General features: G+C 45.2%; 1 protein-coding gene across 1 annotated transcript in view; it reads left to right on the forward strand.

Annotated features, from left to right (window-relative positions):
- Positions 1-20,834, forward strand: part of NRXN3 (neurexin 3) — a 748,840-nt gene that overhangs the window by 255,626 nt on the left and 472,380 nt on the right. The window contains exon 9 of the mRNA XM_082275286.1: positions 6,232-6,615. Coding sequence (XP_082131412.1) covers positions 6,232-6,615 — 384 coding nt within the window. The remainder of the gene's footprint in view (positions 1-6,231; positions 6,616-20,834) is intronic.

The raw sequence follows: 20,834 nt of genomic DNA on the forward strand, positions 1-20,834 counted from the left end.
AAAAGGACCTTCTGCTCTTCATTGAAGGATGGAATGAGTTTGCATATCTTCATTTGGCCTGCTAACGCTGCTTTTTTCTTCCAATTGGGCCGATTTGCATTGGATCACTTTTCAGAGGGCGGTATGGCAGCGGCTGTCAGGTGTTCAGAAGGCAATCCTGCCACCCCCTGAACGTCTGTTTTTTGTTTTGTTTTTTATCCCAAGGAGAATGTGTATTAGGCTCCGTTCACACTTATCATGAGTTGTCATGAAACTTTGGACATCAAAGTCACATGACAAGTCATTCCCCATGTTTTCCAATGATAACCATTCATATCTGTGCAACTTGAATGAGTTGTAAAGTCAGAAGGTATTTTATCTGAATGCATTCTATGCATTCAGATAAAAAACCTTCTGGGTGTAGCAGCCCCTCTCAGCCCCCTAATACTGACCTAAACCCAATCTCTGTCCAGCGATGTCCACGAGTCCCTCGGATGTCCAGGACTCTCCCTCCTGATTTGCTGAAACAAAGAAGCGGTGCCATTGGCTCCCGCAGCTGTCAATTAAAGTCAGTCAGCCAGTCGGGAGAGAGAGAGGGGATGGGGCCAAATGACAGCGCCGTGTTTGAATGGACAGATAGAGCTGCAGCTCAGGTTGGGTGTCCACATAGCAAGCTGCTTACTGTGGGGGCACTCAACAGGAGGGAGGGGCCAGGAGCTTAAAAGAGGGACCTGAAAAGATGAGGATTTGGGGTGCAAAACCACTTCACAGAGCAGGGAAGTATAACATGTTTGTAAAGTCTCAGTTTTTTTTTAAACAACAATCAGTTGCTGCGACTTCAAAGTACTTCATGCACTACTTTGGTCCGGCCTTCATACAACTTGAGGGCCATAGACTTCAATTTTAACCCTCAAAAGGTGCATGAAAGTCATACCTGAATGTTTTACATGCAACAGTTGTCCATTATCACTGGTCAAAGCCAAAGTCGTATCCAAGTTGCACCCTTTCAAAGTTGCCTCAATGTTGCACTCCAAGGTGGGTGCAATTTTGAAGCCATACAAGTGTGAATGGACCCTAAATGCCAGTTCACATTTGTGCGATCACAGAGATCGCATGTAATTCGGAGCGCACTGCTCCTAAAATTACATGCGATGTCTGTGCGGTGCAAATTCAGCCATACAGTTTGTATGGCTGAATTCACACCGCAGTCACACTTAAAGACGCACAGGACCCTTTTTTTGGTCCGCAGAAGAATCGGATCGCATGGTGGTTCACACTAGTGCGATCTGATTCTGTACGAACTTTCAGATCGCACTGCGATCTGAGATCTGATCTGGGGGTGTCGTTAACTTATAATTGACACCCCCAGCGTATCGCATATGGCAGTGTGAACTGCCAGGGGTGCGGATGCGATGCGGGAACACGCTGTATATTCGCAGCGTTCCCGCATCGCACAAATGTGAACCGGCACTAAAAGGATAAATAGGATGAAGGATATAAAAAAAATAATTGCACTTTTTTTGCAGCTAAAAAAAAAAAATATGCATTTATAATTTTTTTGTTTTTTGTAGGCACCTGGAAAGCATTGCACCTGCGATCATCAGAACTGTCAGGACTGTAAATGTAGGCTGTCTGTCTGTACACCATACTGGCAGGCAGTTTCACATTACCAGGAAGCATCAATGAACTACCACAGTGCTTGAGAACTACAAGCCGTCAGCCACAAAGGCTGTCAGTATTTGTAGTTTTCACATTCCCAGAACACTGTTAATAAATGACACGGCTGGGCGGGCAGATCACAATGGGGGGTGGGGGGGTTGTGCAGGGTACAGTGCATTTATAACATGTTACGCCCTGAATATGAGTGTAATATGTTACAAAAGATGAACTGCCCTTTTAAGAAACTGCACTGCAGCAAGGAGCCAATCATTTCGCTCGCTGTCATGGGGTGCTCCCATTGACTTAAATGTGCGCATTTTGCCTGTCAAACTCTGCGGAGGTAAAATTGCCATGGCCACAAAGTATCACGGCCGCGGTACATGCACAGCCCCCATCTGACAGTAATAGCAGAGTTTAGGTTAGTGGTCAGGGTGAGGACTACGTCTCAACCCCCTGTTTTTATTGCCCCCTTGGCTGCCCATTTGAAGGTGCCATAAGGCTCGATTCACATTTATACAGTTTGCGATTGGTGTGTTACACAGTGAATTCTGCTTTGCATTTTGCGTTTTTTGCACACATTAATTTTGCAGCAATTTATGTTTTGCGTTTATTTTATTTTATTTTTTTTGTATTATATAATGTCCAGTGTGTCTCTTTATGTAATGTTATAGAAAATACCTTATTTACAGCGTTGCTGGGCGCTCACACGACCCGTCTGAGCTTTTCTTTCAGCCCTGCTCCGAGCACTGCAGGGGGAGGGGCCATTGACGTCAGCTGGGAGGAGGAGGAGAGCTCCGGCGGGTCACATGAGCGCCCATCAGTGCTGTAAGGTATTTTCTACAATCATGTTACATACAGACACACACGGGACATTATATAATACTTTTACAGCACAGATTACATGATTTTACAAGGGTTTCAACTAAAGCTTATTTTTTGTGTAGGGCTTATATTGCAGCAATCATAGAAAATTGAAAAAGGTCTTATTTTCGGGATAGGTCTTATTTTCGGGGGAAACATGGTACCAGCAGATTTAACCATTGAATATAGACTTGTTGACTCACTTATTATCTGATTGCTTTCTGTCTCCAGGCTAAGGGGAATTTTGTGTTAAAAAAAAAAAGACGCACCGCAACTGTGAGCCAAGCATTTGGCTCACTGTTGCGGTGCACTCCATTTGGCTTTAATGGTAATGATTGACATGTAGTGGCGCTTGTCAAACTCTGCTTGCTTTGTTAAAATTGCCACAGACAGAAAGCAATGTATTGTGACAGCATCATATGTAATGATAAAATTTAGGTGGGCAGTCAGGGGGCGGTAATACTGCAGCTCAGCCACCTGTGTTTTTTTGCTTCCTGGCCACCTGTATCATGAAAGAGCCCTAACAGTTTTGAGTTAAGAAAGTATCCACCAGCAGATATAAGTACTGAATTCAGTCACGGTGACCCTTTTGTCTCTTCTGATTGTCTTCTGTCTCTGGTCTGCCCGACCCGTTCTCTTCAGTTTCCTAATTGCTGTGAAATTACAATGAAAGCCAAGCTGTCAGCGAGTACCGCTTCCTACAGCAGTGTGATGTCCCTGGACCCACTGACACCGCGGCTTTCTTTACTGGAAAGACCTCCACCGGGTTCTAACTGTCCGTCTTCCTTTGTTTATTGCCTTTTTCTCACCATTATCACAGAACTGTAGAATATCCTACGGTGCCGTATTGTCCAAACAATGATTCCGAGGGTGGAGGAGCACACTTTCCTCTAACGCTGATTTTATACACATAGAGGGATTGTAGGCAATCGAAGAACATTGTGACTTCTCTACCAATTGTTTACATCAACTTTGTATCAATTCTTCACTACTTCTATATCTGCAGGAAAGCTGAAGGCTGTTTTATTATGACTTTCCTGGAGAAGGCGGAGTGTGTAGAACTTACAGAGTTACACCTAAAATCCATCTATCCATCCATCTAATCTTTCTAATCTATACATCTATCTATCTATCTATCTATCTATCTATCTATCTATCTATCTATCTATCTATCTATCTATCTATCTATCTATCTATCTATCTATCTATCTATCTATCTGTCTGTCTGTCTGTCTGTCTGTCTGTCTGTCTGTCTGTCTGTCTGTCTGTCTGTCCATCTAATCTTTCTAATCCATACATCAATCTATCAGTCTCTTTATATAATGATCTGTCTGTCTATCTGTGTGTTTGTCTGTCCAGTCATCTGTCTGTCTGTCTGTCCAGTCATCTGTCTATCTATCTATCTATCTATCTATCTATCTATCTATCTATCTATCTATCTATCTATCTATCTATCTATCTATCTATCTATCTATCTATCTATCTATCTATCTATCTATCTATCTATCTATCTATCTATCTATCTATCTATCTATCTATCCATCTAAGCTTTCTAATCTATACATCAAACTATCTGTCTATCTATCTGTTTGCCTGTCTATCTGTCTGTCTAGTCGTCTGTCTGTCTGTCTAGTCGTCTGTCTGTCTGTCTGTCCAGTCGTCTGTCTGTCTATCTGTCCATCTAATCTTTCTAATCCATACATCAATCTATCAGTCTCTTTATATAATGATCTGTCTGTCTATCTGTGTGTTTGTCTGTCCAGTCGTCTGTCTGTCTGTCCAGTCATCTGTCTGTCTGTCTATCTATCTATCTATCTATCTATCTATCTATCTATCTATCTATCTATCTATCTATCTATCTATCTATCTATCTATCTATCTATCTATCTATCTATCTATCTATCTATCTATCTATCTATCTGTCCATCTAAGCTTTCTAATCTATACATCAATCTATCAATCAATCTGTCTATCTATCTGTCCATCTAAGCTTTCTAATCTATACATCAATCTATCAATCGATCTGTCTATCTATCTGTCTGCCTGTCCAGTAATCTGCCTGTCTGTCTAGTCATCTGTCTGTCTGTCTGTCCAGTCATCTGTCTGTCTGTCTGTCTGTCCAGTCATCTGCCTGTCCGTCTATCTGTCTATCTATCTGTCTGTCCAGTCATCTGCCTGTCTGTCTATCTATCCAGTCATCTGTCGTTTTGCCACCTATCCAACTTTCAATTTCATATTGTATGCTGCTCATTCCAGAAATATATCTGGATATTCTATATCTGGAGGTGTAAGTAATTGCCATTAATGGCGGAGCTGGGCATAGTCCTGTGCAGCACATGGTGTCTGCTGGCCTGTCCGCCCATTGCAGTTGGCTGAAGCTGCGAAAAGCCGCGCTCTTCAATCCTCCTGCGTCCCTGTTGTATTAACCTTTCTAATGAAAACGCTCTTGACATTTGCGTTGTGCGGAGATTGCTCGCACTCCATCATTAAGATTGATTGAATTATCCGCAGAGCAAGGAAAGTAAATACCCCAATGAGGGCATTCGTTACATAAATTAGATGAAGGTGGAAACCCCTAAACTGTATCTGACCATGGATGTTATTTGCTAAAGGAAGGCATGTACCTCTGTGTGATGGTTGACTCAATGCCACTACAAGGAAAAGTAGAGCAGCCTCCCTCGGTAAATCATATAGTGGGGGTTTCTAGAGCAGTCCCCTAATCAAATCATGTAGTGGGGTTCTAGAGCATCCCCCCTCCCCCCAGCAAATTCTAAAGTGGAGGGTTCTACTACCATCCCCCTCAGTAGGCCATATAGTGGGGGTTCTACAGCAGCCCCTTCCTTACCAAATCATATGGAAAAAGTTCTAAAGCAGCCCCCTCAGCAAATCATTTGGGGGTTCTATAGCAGTCCCCACAGCAAATCATATAGTGGGGGTTCTAGAGCATACCCCTAAGCAAATCATATAGTGAAGGTTCTAGAGCATACCCCTCAGCAAATCATATAGTGAGGGTTCTAGAGCATCCCCCTCAGCAAATCATATAATGAGGGTTCAAGATCATACCCCTCAGCAAATCATATAAGGAGGGTTTTAGAGCATATCCCTCAGTAAATCATATAGTGAGGGTTCTAGAGCTTACCCCTCAGCAAATCATATAGTGAGGGTTCTAGAGTGGCCCCCTCAGCAAATCATATATTGAGGGTTATAGAGCATACTCCTCAGCAAATCATATAGTGAGGGTTCTGGAGCATACTCCTCAGCAAATCATATAGTGAGGGTTCTAGAGCAGTCCCCCTCTGCAATTAATATCGCGGGTGTATTAGAGCAATCCTTACCAGCAGATTAATGAGGGGTGTTCTAGATCAGCCCCCCCCATCAGATCATATAGTGGAGAGCTCTAGAACAGTCCCCCGCAGCAGATCATATAGTGGGGGTTCTAGAGAGAATCTAGAGAAGATCCCCTATGTAATTAATCATATCGGACACCCCTCATATATAACTGTTGTGGGTTTCTGCTTTAGATTCCTCACAATATCAGATTTGTTTTTGTGGTTTGGTCCCTGAAGCAGTCCCCCCCCCCCCCATCTACTAATCACTGATGGTATTCTAGAGAGTTCCTGGTTTTTGAAGTATATATATTAGGAGGATTCTATATTCTCCACCCGTCACTGCTTTGTATGGATAAGCCTCTTCCATTGGCTTTAAATGTCTTACTGGTTTCTCTCTTTACAGGCACCATCTCCGTGAACAGTAATCGCGCTGTATTCACCGCCAGCGGGGAGAGCGAGATTCTGGACCTGGAAGGGGACATGTACCTGGGGGGCCTCCCCGAGAACCGTGCCGGACTCATTCTACCCACCGAGTTGTGGACAGCCATGTTGAACTACGGTTACGTGGGCTGCATCCGCGACCTATTCATTGACGGTCGCAGCAAGAACATTCGTCAGCTGGCGGAGGCGCAGAATGCCGCCGGTGTGAAATCCTTCTGTAACCGTGTAAGCGGCAAGCAGTGTGATAGTTACCCGTGTAAAAACAACGCCGCCTGCCGGGATGGCTGGAACCGCTTTGTGTGTGACTGCACTGGCACCGGGCACTGGGGCCGCACCTGTGAGAGGGGTGAGCATTTATTAATATTACATGGATTAAATGTCCCTAACTTTGTCCCCTGCCACCCCCACTACAAGATTTTAGATTTCTTCATTCTTACAGAATATGAGACTCCTTGTTGGGCTTTACTGTGACCACGACCGGTGGCAAAACTGGGAAGATTGGAAAGATATTAGAAGCTGGCCGGTTACTCAACCTGCTGAGATCCACCCAAAACTGAATTGTCCCTATTGTGGAAGATATTTGGGCTGTACAATGCCTTGAAAAAGTATTCATACCCCCTAAAATTCTCCACATTTTGTCATCTTTCAACCAAAAACTTAAATGTATTTTATTGGAATTTTATGTGATAGACCAACACAAAGTGGCGCAGAATTGTGAAGTGGAAGGAAAATGATAAATGGTTTTCAAAAGGTATTAGAAATAAATATGTGAAAAGTGTGGCTGCATTTGTATTCACCCCCCTGATTCAATACTTTGTAGAACCTCCTTTCGTTGCAATTACACCTGCAAGTCTTTTTGGGATGTCTCTACCAGCTTTTCACATCTAGAGAGGGACATTTTTGCCCATTCTTCTTTGCATAATTGCTCAAGCTCTGTCAGATTGGATGGAGAACGTCTGTGAACAGCAAGTTTTCAGGTCTTGCCACAGATTCTCAATTGGATTTAGGACTGGACTTCGACTCTGCCATTCTAACACATAAATATGTTCTAAACCATGGGTGTCCAAGCTTTTGGCTTCTCTGGGCCACATTGAGTGTAGAGAAATTTTCTCGGGCCGCATATAAAATATATACTACAGTTAAGGTATACAAGTAATAAAATGCCGCCGCGCCCTTCCCGTGCCGCTGCACCCCCCACACTAATTTAGCACAACTAGAGGAGGATCAAATGAAATGGAATCAGTATACAGAGGTTTACTTCTTCTGAGAGATAATAAAGGAACACTCTAACCACCATGACCACTTCAATGATTTGAAGTGGTAATGGTGGTAGGAGTCAGAAACACTGCACATGCTCGCCTTCCAACCTCTGAGGCAACCTTTGCCTACCGTTAGTTGGAAGCTGCTGTGGCCGTGCCCCCGACCCAACTTCCTTCCTCCCCAGCAACAAAAAAAATTGTCAGGGGGCAGTGGGCCGCATTGTCTGTGGTTCTGGCCCTCATGTGGCCCCCGGGCCGCAGTTTGGACATGCCTGCTCTAAACCATTCCATTGTAGCTCTGGCTGTATCTTTAGGGTTGTTGTCCTGCTGGAAGGTGAACCTCTGCCCCAGTCTCAAGTCTTTTGCAGACTCTAACAGGTTTTCTTCAAAGATTGCCCTGTATTTGGCTCCATCCATCTTCCCATCAACTCTGACCAGCTTCCCTGTCCCTGCTAAAGAAAAGCATCTCCACAACATGACGCTGCCACCAGCATGCTTTACAGTGTGTTCAGGGTAATGTGCAGTGTTAGTATTCCGCCACATATAGCAGTTTTGCTTTTAGGCCAAAAAGTTAAATTTTTGTCTCATCTGACCAGAGCTCCTTCTTCCACATGTTTGCTGTGTCCCCACCTAGCTTCTCACAAACTACAAACAGGACTTGGAATGGCTTCCTTTTACCAATGGCTTTCTTCTTACCACTCTTCCATAAAGGACAGATTTGTGGAGAACACGACTAATAGTTGTCCTGTGGACAGATTCTCCCACCTGAGCTGTGGATCTCTGCAGCTCCTCCAGAGTTCCCATGAGCCTCTTGGCTGCTTCTCTGATGAATGCTCTCCTTGCCCAGCCTGTCAGTTTAGGTGGACAGCCATGTCTTTGTAGGTTTGCAGTTGTGTCATATTTTTTTATAACCTAACCATGCTTTAAATTTCTCCACAACTTTATCCCTGACCTGTCTGGTGTGTTCCTTGGCCTTCTTGATGCTGTTTGTACGCTAAGATTGTCTATTTACTAATTAGGTGACTTCTGAAGGCAATTGGTTCCACTAGATTTTAGTGAGGGAAATCAGAGTAAAGGAGGCTGAATACAAATGCATGTCACACTTTTCAGGTATTTATTTGTAAAACATTTAGAAAAAACATTTATTATTTTCCTTCCACTTCACAATTATGTGCCACTTTGTGTTGGTCTATCACATAAAATCCCAATAAAATACATTTACATTTTTGGTTGTAGCCTGACAAAATAAGGAAAATTTCAAGGAGTATGAATACTTTTTCAAGGCACTTTATATTGACATACACACTTCTTGCTGGCAAGGGACAAGCATTGTGTTCAACTGATCCTGATGTTTTCTTACTCTAAAAAGAGAAAAATACATTGGGCTCAATTTACAAAGCTTTAACACATGGGTAAAGACCCCAATTGTAGCCATGTAACAGAAACTTTGAAATCTCATCCGACTCAACTGAAAATGACTGTCACTTTTGAAAATAAGAATGCTTATCCTGTTGTGTTAGCTTTGTGAATTTAGCCCATTGTAATTTTATAAAAAGTGAAAGAGTTTGGTCCCAGAGAGTTCTTTAAGCCAGCCATAGATTATGCGATTTTCTTTCCTGCAACCATGGGTTGCAGGAAGGAAAACTGCTTGATTCCCCCATCAACACAATCAGTGTTGTTGGGGGAATCTCTCCTGCTGAGCTATTATTGTGTTCTTTTGGTGGGGAGGGGGGCGGCTGGGGTAGCCATTCCTGCCTAGAGAACACAGTGATTACTGCTAGTGGCTATAGCCGCTAGCAACAATCACATGTAAAATCTGACAGGCTGGTTGTACCCAAGTTGATAGATCGATTGATCAACTTGGGTACATTCAGCCTGCCTATACATGGTGAACCAGCCGACATTCGAACCACCTATGACCAGCTTTAGGACTTATCAGAGCTGAACTACAGGAAAATATAAACAACACAAATTATTACAGCATTTTTTTATTCATTTACATTTTAAAATTACTTCATTTTTGTTTGTTTATTTATTATGTATTTATTTTTTTGGTCCTAAATTTTTGATCTTTCTTTTGGTACGTTCACGTGCTATATGTGAGGGAACGCTCAATGTCTTCGGATGTTTGCGTAGTCTGAGAAGATTTCTTGTGTGAACAACTGAATTAGCCCATGGTTATTTGTTGCTCTGATTTTTTATTTTCCTGGTTGATGCTTCTGTCTGTAAAGTTCAGCTTGTTATAATATTGTTGGTGGAACAACGCTTTACCTGTTGGCTCCTATGTTGGCCTGACTAGCTCCTCTTTTGGCCTGACTGGCTCCTAGGTCGGCCTGACTGGCTCCTATCTTGGCCTGACTCGCTCCTGGATTGGTCTGTCTCCCACCTTGGCCTGACTGTGTCCTACCTTGGCCTGACTGTGTCCTACCTTGGCCTGACTGTCCCTACCTTGGCCTGACTGTCTCCTACCTTGGCCTGACTGTCTCCTACCTTGGCTCGACTGTCTCCTATCTTGGCCTGACTGGCTCCTGGATTGGCCTGACTGTCTCCCACCTTGGCCTGACTGTCTCCCACCTTGGCCTGACTGTCTCCTACCTTGGCCCGACTGTCTCCCACCTTGGCCTGACTGTCTCCCACCTTGGCCTGACTGTCTCCCACCTTGGCCTGACTGTCTCCTACCTTTGCCCGACAGAACCTTTGCCCGACTGTCTCCTGGATTGGCCTGACTGTCTCCCACCTTGGCCTGAATGTCTCCTACCTTGGCCTGACTGGCTCCTTGATTGGCCTGACTTTCTCCTAGATTGGCCTGACTGCCTGTTACATTTGCTCTTCAATAACGTCGCGAGCCCTCAACAGGTACACCCCATCATTTTAATAAGGTCAAATTGCAAAAGTCATACAAAAAAAAGCAGTAAATGACAAATACCACCAACATTTTAGGGGCCACAGAGGACCTCTTTTCTCAGGGTGACAGTTAAATATAGGAGACTGTCAGGCAAATGTTACATTTGCCAGACTGTCTCCTAGATTGGCCTGACTGGTTCTTACATTGTCCTGAAAGTCTCCTTGATTAGCCTGACAGGCTCTTAAATTAACCTGTCTCATAGATTGGTCTCACTGGGTCCCAGGGTTTGGCCAAATTGGTTCCAGTATTAGCCTGTCTCCTAAATTGGCCAAACTTGCTCTTAGATTGGACTCACTGGCTCCTAGGTAAACCTGACTGGTTCTTAGCTTGGACTGACGTTCTCTTGTTCTCTTAGATTAACCAGTCTTCTAGATTGGCTTGACTGTCTCCTAGGTTAGCCTGACTGGCTCCTGGATTGCTGGACTGTCCCCTGGATTGGCCTGTCTCCAGCACTGGCCTTATTGGCTCCTAGAATGGCCTGACTGGTTGATGTAAATCTAGAATGTACATTATTGTGCACTCTCCTGGAACTTTCACTATTCAATTTTTTTTTTACTTCTGAGCTTCCTCCTGTGCTTTTAATCTATGCCTTTCAGTGCTCCATCAGCTCAGGTTACCTCTGTTGTCCTGGAATATAAGCAGAGCGTCTCGCGGGGTGGAATGGGGTCCAGCGGAATAGAACTTTGTCCTGTACAACAGAAACAATTTGGTGGAGAATGCGGGCAAACAGGACAATGAGTTTAGTAAAGGTAGCTGGAGGGTGCAGAATTACCAATAAAGTCCTTTCAGTCTTTTGACTTAATGTTGACACTCTGTCTTGCTTTTCTGAATTGGAGAACTCCGTGTTGTAAGTTACAGAGCTCCATTCTTGTTTTACAGTAAACGTGATGAAAATTATTATTTAACAAACAGAACCCCTAACCCTCTCTAATGTCCCCATATAACTGATAGAAACATGTGCAGGTCTTTAAACGTTTGTTACACTTGTGTTCACTCCTACAGATTGGCATGTGAAATATGCACAGGTCTGAACCAGGTAAAGGGAAAGTATCAGCTCCCATGGTGAAGTGGCAGCTTCCCTGCTCTGTTCCTGCATATGTCCTTTATCAAACAGCATGATCTTATGGGAAAAGGGGCAATGTTGCATAGTCTGGCTGCTCATTACAGTACACAGGGAGGGGGTGAAAGCAAAAACGGAATTATGTTGCTCATTTCAGCATGTTTTTTTATTCCAAAATTATTTTTCTTATATACTATATGGATATATTGTAGTTCAGCCCCCTGGTGGTGGAATGCAGTACTGAACACATCTGGTGAGCTCATTGCCATATTCCATGTGTGACCCCCGCCGAGTCTCTTCGGTTAATAATCGGGGATAATAGGAGAGACGTTGTGTGCGGAATGCAATCTCTATCTGCTGACACTCAGGAAGTGTCCTCACCAGTCTTCTGATTATCAGGGCTCCTTCACCAGCTGGGGTCCCTTCATTTTACAGAATTAACACTTTGCCTGCCACAGCCAGGAACATGACCATCCCTAATTCATTTCCCATCCAGAGAAGGTGTAGAGAATTGTCTGCCATATGTCACAAATCATTGTATGAAAAATTTCAGAGAAGGGGCGGGGGGTTAGGTGCTATTGACACTATACTGCTGTCTGTGTGGATACTATCACTGGTATCCTGGCATATACTTCAGCTGGTGACTTCATAATATACCATCTGGCATTAAAGTGATATTAAACATACAATGTTTTATTGCCATTATTGCTTCTATTTATATGTAAAGATTATGCCACTGTATTTATTTAATGTAAAAATTATCGAAATGCCTTATTTAACCAGTTCAGGTCCACCCATAACAGTTTTTTCTGCTACAGTGTGGCACCTGTGCACTAGAAAACATATACACTGCTCAAAAAAATGAAAGGAACACTTTGAAAACACATCAGATCTCAATGGGGAAAAATATCATGCTGCATATCCATACTGATATGGACTGGGTACTGTGTTAGGAACAAAAAGGGTGCCACATTTTCTGATGGAAATTAAATTATCACTCTACAGAGGGCTGAATTCAAAGACACCTGGAAAATCAAAGGGAAAAAATTATGCAGCAGGCTAGTCCATTTTGCTGAAATTTCATTGCAGCAAATCAAAATGGTCCTCAGTAGTTGTATGGCCCCCACGTGCTTGTATGCATGCCTGACAACGTCGGGGCATGCTCCTAATGAGACAACAGATGGTGTCCTGGGGTTTTTCCTTCCTGATCTGGACCAGGGCATCACTGAGCAGACTGAGGTTCAACCTGGTGGCGTCGGATGGACCGAAACAGAACATCCCAGAGGTGTTCTGTAAGATTTAGGTCAGGCGAGCATGGGGGCCATTCAATGGTATCAATTCCTTCATTCTCTAGGAACTGGCTGCATAGTCTCGCCACATGAGGCCGGGCATTGTCATGCACCAGGAAGAACCCAGGACCCCCTGCACCAGCGTGGGGTCTGGCAATGGGTCCAAAGATTTCATCCTGATACCTAATGGCAGTTAGGATGCCATTGTCTAACCAGTAGAGGTCTGTGTGTCCCTCCATGGATATGCCTCCCCAGACCATCACTAACCCACCACCAAACTGGTCATGCTGAATGATTTTACAGGCAGCATAACATTCTCCACGGGTTCTCCAGACCCTTTCACATCTGTCACATTAGCTCAGGGTGAATCTGCTCTCATCTGTGAAAAGCACAGGGTGCCGGTGGTAGACCTGCCAATTCTGGTGTTCAATGGCAAATGCCTATCAAGCTCCACAGTGCCAGGCAGTAGGCACAGGGCCCACTAGAGGACATTGGGCCCTCAGGATACCCTCATGAAGTCTGTTTCAGATTGTTTGGTCAGAGACATTCACACTAGTGACCTGCTGGAGGTCATATTGTAGGGCTCTGGCAGTGCTCCTCCTGTTCCTCCTTGCACAAAGGAGCAGACACCGGTCCTGCTGATGGTTAAGGACCTTCTACAGCCCTGTCCAGCTCTCCTAGAGTAACTGCCTGTCTCCTGGAATCTCCTCCATGCTCTTAAGATTGTGCTTGGAGACACAGCAAACCTTCTGACAATGGCACGTATTGATGCGCCATCCTGGAGGAGTTGGACTGCCTGTGCAACCTCTATAGGGTCCAGGTATCGCCTCATGATACCAGTAGTGACACTGACCCTAGCCAAATGCAGAACTAGTGAAAAACCATTAGAAAAGATGAGTAGGGAAAAGAAAATGTCAGTGGCCGCCACCTGTAAAACCATTCCTGTTTTGGAGGCCTTCTAATTGTTGCCCATCTAGTGCAGCTGTTTTTAATTTAATTAACACCAAAGCCGCTAAAACTGATTAACAACCCCCTCTGCCACTTATCTGACCAGATCAATATCCCAGAAGTTAAACTGACTTGATGCTCTACTCAGATTTAAAAATGTTTCTTCAATTCTTCTGAGCAGTGTATATACGTGATCCCACTCTGAGTAGGGTGTGCACATGTGGCGCTGGCGGCTTGCTCCCTCTGTGATCACCCACAGCAGGAGCCCAGCGGACTCCCAGTGGACTCAATGTTCAACGGCACCGGCTGATGATTGTGGAGAGAGGCAGAACGACAGCCCCTAGCTATTCCTGATGAAGGAGCCCGCACATCTAGTGAGACGAAAGCGCTGGAGATTCTGGAAGTGCGGGAAACCACCGACACAGCCGGGGACCTGAGGCTGCACACCTACACGTCACTCCACGTCCACAGAGTGGATGAAAAACATTACATCATGGTGTATCTCCAGACATTTTGGACATTTTCATGCTCCCAACTTTGTGAGAACAGTTTGGGGATGGCCCCTTCCTGTTCCAACATGACTGCGCACCAGTGCACAAAGCAAGATCCATAAAGACATGGATGAGCGAGTTTGGGGTGGAGGAACTTGACTGGCCTGCACAGAGTCCTGACCTCAACCTGATAGAACACCTTTGGGATAAATTAGAGCGGAGACTGCGAGCCAGGCCTTCTCATCCAACATTAGTGCTTGACCTCACAAATGCGCTTCTGGAAGAATGGTCAAACATTCCCATAGACACACTCCTAAACCTTGTGGACAGCCTTCCCAGAAGAGTTGAAGCTTTTATAGCTGCAAAGGGTGGGCCAACTCAATATTGAACCCTACGGACTAAGACTGGGATGCCATTAAAGTTGATGTGTGTGTAAAGGCAGGCGTCCCAATACTTTTGACAATATAATGTATATCCTGAGAATTGCCATGCAGTCATCGCTGGAGTGCATGTAGACAGGAAGTGGCTGTAAAGAGGCTGCATGAGATCAGAAGCACTGAGATGGAACAAACTGGCAGAGGGAAGACTGGGAGAGGGAAGAGCAAAACTATGAGCCAGTTATGCAGGCCACATATGGACATTTCTTTCATGCAAATACACTGTTGATGAGGTAATCCCTCCTGCCGAGCCATTATATTCTCCCAGCGGGGGAAGCCATACCCTCTGGGTGAAGACAGTGATTATTGCTTCTGGCAATAACATCTCCAAGCAATAATCGCATGTAAAATCTAGCAGGCTGGTTGTACCCTAGTTGATTCATCAATTCTGTACATTCAGCCTGCCCATACATCATTCAAATCTACCGGCCGATATTCGAACCATCTATGGTCAGTCTTAGGTGTGCTGTATGCCTGTGCACTGATGGGTAGAGAGAGCAGAGGGATGAGCCCAACAGTCTGCCTCTGTTTCTTCAATGTCCACTCACAGGCTGTGGGTGGGGAAGCATTGTATTTCATATCTGCAAAAGAGAAATATTAAGTCACCAACTTGTCTCTGCAGTCTGACAGAGCTGTGTAAATTACAGGACTGGATGGACAGGATACAACTCCTTTGGCAGGTAAAGCCACCTTGTGTGCTCAGCTGTTCATCTTTGCTTTCATATGCCTTTAAACTACCGCGGGTGGGCAGTTGATAGAGGAGAAAAACAAGCAAATGTACTGTTGATGCAGCACCTATTCCCTGCGCTCTGAGTGGTGCAATCCTCTTATCCAACCTGACTGTAGGCTTGTAGATGAGAACAGATGACACGGCAACTTGATAATACTTCAGCCTTGCAGCCCCTCGCTGGACCAGGGTGGTCCGGAAAACACTATAAACGACAACAAACCCAAGGGCGCACCGGCCTAGTGCATTATCTCTTAGACAGGTTTATTAAAATAATAGATTAAAAATACTCACAAACGAGTTTCTTGATAAAAAGCACATCAAATAGATATAAAATCCTCAGCAACAGACAGAGCTCTGAAGAAGAGGCGCTGCCTCGAAACGCGTAAGCCTGCACAGCTTCAGGGGACGATTCAATCCCGATCTTGTTGCTGAGGATTTTATATCTATTTGATGTGCTTTTTATCAAGAAACTCGTTTGTGAGTATTTTTAATCTATTATTTTAATAAACCTGTCTAAGAGATAATGCACTAGGCCGGTGCGCCCTTGTGTTTGTTGTCGTTTATAGTTGATAGAGGAGGTCTGGGGATTGACCAATAATGGTGTAAAACATGCATGGACAAGTTCCCAGTAGTTCCTGAGACTTATATCTCCAATCTGATACCGAGAATGAATATAAAAATGGTGCCAATGCGGCTTCTCCAGGCCGTCTCCCCCCCCCCCCCTGGTGCACCCCAACTCCCAGGATGCTGTGCAGGACAGGCCCCCGGTCACTACGGACACATTGCCACGGGATGTTGCCAGCCCGGTACCAAGTCCCTAGGCGGCAATTTTCCAATTAATTTCACAAAGCAGCCAGCCGCGTCTCTTCACTCCATTCTAATCCAGTGGCCCCCGGAGGGAACGTGAATGATAAGCTGATAAGATGCACATGGAGGCCGGAGCGAAGACCGCAGCATGATCTCATCTGGATATCGGCGGAGCCATGCTGCAGAGAGTTTAACCCCCCCCCCCAGTTCACGGGCCCAACGCACCAGCCAAGATTTATGTCTGGATGAGCGACTAGAGAGGGGAATAATGTCTGTTGGATGCAATCACTCCGGAGAATCTTTCGGGGGCCGACACCATGTGAATAGTGATGAAGGAGCAGCATTAGGAACGCTTGTCTCTCAATACAGATTATGGACCCCCCCCACACCATAATGTTATCTGCACAGGTTGAGGGGTAGGCTGACTCATGTATCATCCATTCTGTGAACACCTTTTACTACTTTGATGGCCTCCAAACCAGGTTCGGGATTTTCCAAGCAGTTTTTGAATACATTTGGGAAGTTCAGTATTTTTGTCCTTTTTTGGGGCTCCTGGACACACCCAGGGGTATTTCTGCTGTTTCTGTAGCCTTTGTTGAGGTTTTCTTTACCAAGGTGCTCTCTCACCATCCCGCTTTCTCAGTTTTCGGCAAAGCAGATGAAAGCCTAAATTTGTATTATCTACAAAGCTTTTGGTCTGTGGGAGGAACCCTTCATGAACAGCACACAAACTCCATGCTGATAGCATCCTGGTAGGAATAAAACCCAGGTGTCTGGAATTGTAAATCAAAGATTGAAGAACTCACTGCGCTTATTATGGCAGGCCAGCAAAATAACCAACTTTGTAAACTGCTGTGGCTTCCCACCTTCTAATTTGCTGCAGAGTTACAATGTTGTAGTCGGATCATTGGGGGAGAAAAGACTGAGGATATTCTTCCTGCTACCTGCAGTAAACTGATGACATCATCTCAGCCTTGGCAAAGTCACAGATTGGAGTTCAAAGACAGCTTTCCTATAGCAAAATGATGGCAGGGCGGGCGTTTGGATGGACATCATGTGATGTCCTTCAGAACAAGCCACTCGTGCGCACCCCCAGGGGCACTCAGGGTGGCGATCACTGGTGCAGTGTGTGTTGCTTAGACACACCAGCATCTCTGATCATGGTAAAGAGCCTATGATGTAGGCTCTTTACCATGTGATCGGCTGTGTCCAATCACATCTTATCACAGTGTAAATAGGAAGAAGCATTTTAACCTCGCAGGCTACGCAGGGGATTCTTTACAGTAAGGGCTACAAGACTGTGGAATTCTCTGCCACACACGGTAGTAACTGCAGGAAGTATGGCTACTTTTAACCACTTCAATACAGGACACTTTCACCCCCTTCCTGCCCAGGCCAATTTTCCCCTTTTAGCTCTGTTGCATTTTGAATGACAATTGCGAGGTCATGCAACACTGTACCTACACCAAATTTATGTCATTTTCCCCCCACAAATAGAGCTTTCTTTTGGTGGTATTTGATCACCTCTGGATTTTTTCCTTTTTGCTAAACAAATAAAAAAAGACCGAAAAGTTTGAAAAAAAAAAAAAAAAAGATTTTTTGTTTATGTTATACAATTTTGTAAATAAATACGTTTTTTCCTGCACTGATGAGCACTGATGAGACTGCACTGACAGGCACTGATGAGGTGGCACTGATAGGCGGCACTGATAGGCGGCACTGTTAGGCACTGATATGTGGCACTGATAGGTAGCACTGATATGCAGCATTGGTGGGCACTGATAGGCGGCACTGCTGGGCACTGATAGGCGGCATTGATGGGCACTGATAGGTGGCACTGATGGGCACTAATGGGCACTGATAGGCGGCACTGATGGGCACTGATAGGCGGCACTGATCGGCACTGACGGGCGGCACTGATGGGCACTAATGGCCACTGATAGGCGGCACTGGTGGGCAATAATGGGCACTGGTGGGCGACACTGATAGATGGCAATGATGGGCACTGGTGGGCAGCACTGATAGGGAGGGCACTGGCAGGCAGCACTGATGGTGAGGGCAATGGGGGGCTCCCTGAGCCCTGATTGCCATCCCTGGTGGCCATAGTGGGCATCCCTGGGGTCATGGGTGGGCATCCCTGGGGTCATGGGTGGGCATCCCTGATGGTTCTAGTGGTACCCAATGATCTGATTACCAGTGCCGACCCCCCCCCCCTGTCAGGGGAGCCGCCGATCGGCGCTCCTTTACTCGTGCCTGTCAGGCACGTACTGAGGAAAGCCGATCAACGGCTCTTCCTGTTTACTATGTGACCAGCCGTGATTGGAGGCTCTTTACCGAGATCAGAGATGCAGGGAGTCAGACTGACACCTCGCATCACCGATCCTGCCGCCGTCATATGACGTCCGGTCAGGATAATACAACCACAATCCCGCCGTCAATCTGCTATAGGGCGGGCGGGATGTGGTTAAAAGACTCTTGGACATACATCTCAAGGATAAAAACATTTAGTGGTATGGGAAATGATTCACACTGACACAGGTTGAACTGGATGGACTATTGTCTTTATTCAACCTCAACTACTACTACTACCAAGTGCCGGTTATGGTGCTGACAGGATTGTCATCATTGTGATCAGTGCATTGATTATCAGTGCAGTCCTATTTGCGATTCCTGCCAGTGCCCACGATTGATGCCAATCAGTGTTCACCAGTGATGCCAATCAGTGCTGCCTTTCAGTGCCCATCAGTGATGCCTGTCAGTGCCTCCTCGTCAGTGCCACCCATCAGTACTGCCCATCATTCCTGCCCATAAGTTCCCAAAAAGGCTGCCCTTCAGTGCCCAAAAAGGCTGTCCATCAGTACCGCCTATCAGTGCTACATATTAGTGCCTTCTCATCAGTGCCACCTCATCAGTGCAGCTTATCAGTGCCCATCAGTGTAGCCTCGTCAGCACACATCAGTGAAGGAGAAAACTTAACCCCCCCCCCCCACCCCCACCTCTGCATACTAATTATCCAGTTTTATCTTTGATTCAACTACACACCTACCTATCAGATCTATATTTATCCTGTTGTGATTCATTGCAAACAAAAACCAGAAATAATAACAGTAGCAATGGGACTGTAAGACATCATTACAACCAAAGTAGTAGATGAGGCTAAATTGCAAGCACAATACAGGTCTACGCAAAACAAACCACTACTCCAGGACCTCTGAAGTCTTATAAAGTTTTCTGATAAAAACTTTTGTTCTTCCATCAGCTCTGCGACATAAGTCCAGTTAGAAAGTAAGGGGCAAATAATGAGCCCCCAACTGGCCTTTGGGAAACCCTCATAGGCACTAGAAAAGCACAAAAATCAAGCTGCTCATATGCACCAGGTAGACTCGCTGGATAAACTGGCCCGCATTATGGGATATTAGAGGACTGAGCATTTAGCATAACAGATGTGATGTTGTGGTTGCTCTCCCAAGGGAAAATGGCCACCGCCTACAAGGCCTATAATGTGGCTAAGAGTAGTCAACGTGACATACTTTTTCAAGGTGAGGATGGGGGCACCTCTCAAGTTTAACAATCAAAGTGTTGTCAGTTTAAATAAATAAATAAATAAAAAAACGGTTGCCATTTTCCTTTTGGAGAGCAACCACAACAGCCTCTAATATCCCATGTGCAGGCCAGTTTACCTAGCGAGTCTGGGCCTTATAGGCAATGGCCATTTTCCCTTGGGGGAGCAACCACAACATCACATCTGTTATGTTAAATGCAGGGGCCTCTTGGATCAGCTCCTCCACACTTGAATCTAGGGTCCCCCCAGTTCTCCCACCACTGAATCTGTAGTGCCTTGAAACTTCCACCCCTAAATCTGGGGGTTTTCAGACCTTCTATTCCTGAAATATAAGGCCCCTAGGATTTTACACTCATCAAACTGAAGTCTAATGGATCCTCCACTTTTGAATCAGCAGCCCCTTGGTTCTCCCTCTTCTAAATCTGGGACCTATCCGATCTTCCGCCCTTGAATCCAAAAGTCTCTCACCACTGAGTCTGGGGCCCCTGAAGCTTCTGCTTTGAATCTGAGGCGGCCCAGATCTTCTTGCCCATAAATATTGAATTGCATATGGTTTCTTTCCTTAGTTTCAAAGTCCTCCAGATCTTCAAACCTTGAATCATGGGTTAATGTGATCTCCCACCCCCTGAATCTGGGACTCGTCTGATTTTTCTATTTCTGAATCTAGATTTCCTTGGATCTTCTCCTCCTGAATATGAGGCCCCTTGGATTTCCAGGGCCCCTTTGAATCTTTAACTTCTAAATCTGGGACCTATCAGATCTTCTACTCTTAAATCTAGGGTCCCCAAGTTACCCCCCCCCCCCCCACCAATCGCTGAGTCTGGGGTCCCCTGAAACTTCTTCTGAATCTTGAGGTCTCTAGACCTTTCCTGATGAATATGCTGTCCCCTGTATCTTCCAATCCTGAACTTGGGGACCTCTAGATCTGCTATCCCTTAGTCTGCCCCCCCCCCAACTCCAATCTTTTAACCCTGGCCTGGGGTCTGTTGGACCTTCTAGTCCTGAAATTGAGGTACTGTATATCTTATCTTCTACCCCTGAATGTGGAACGCAAGATCTTTCATCCCATTTAGGGTC

Source organism: Pelophylax lessonae (assembly GCF_965119305.1).
Source record: "Pelophylax lessonae genome assembly, chromosome: 13".
Classification (NCBI taxonomy): domain Eukaryota; kingdom Metazoa; phylum Chordata; class Amphibia; order Anura; family Ranidae; genus Pelophylax; species Pelophylax lessonae.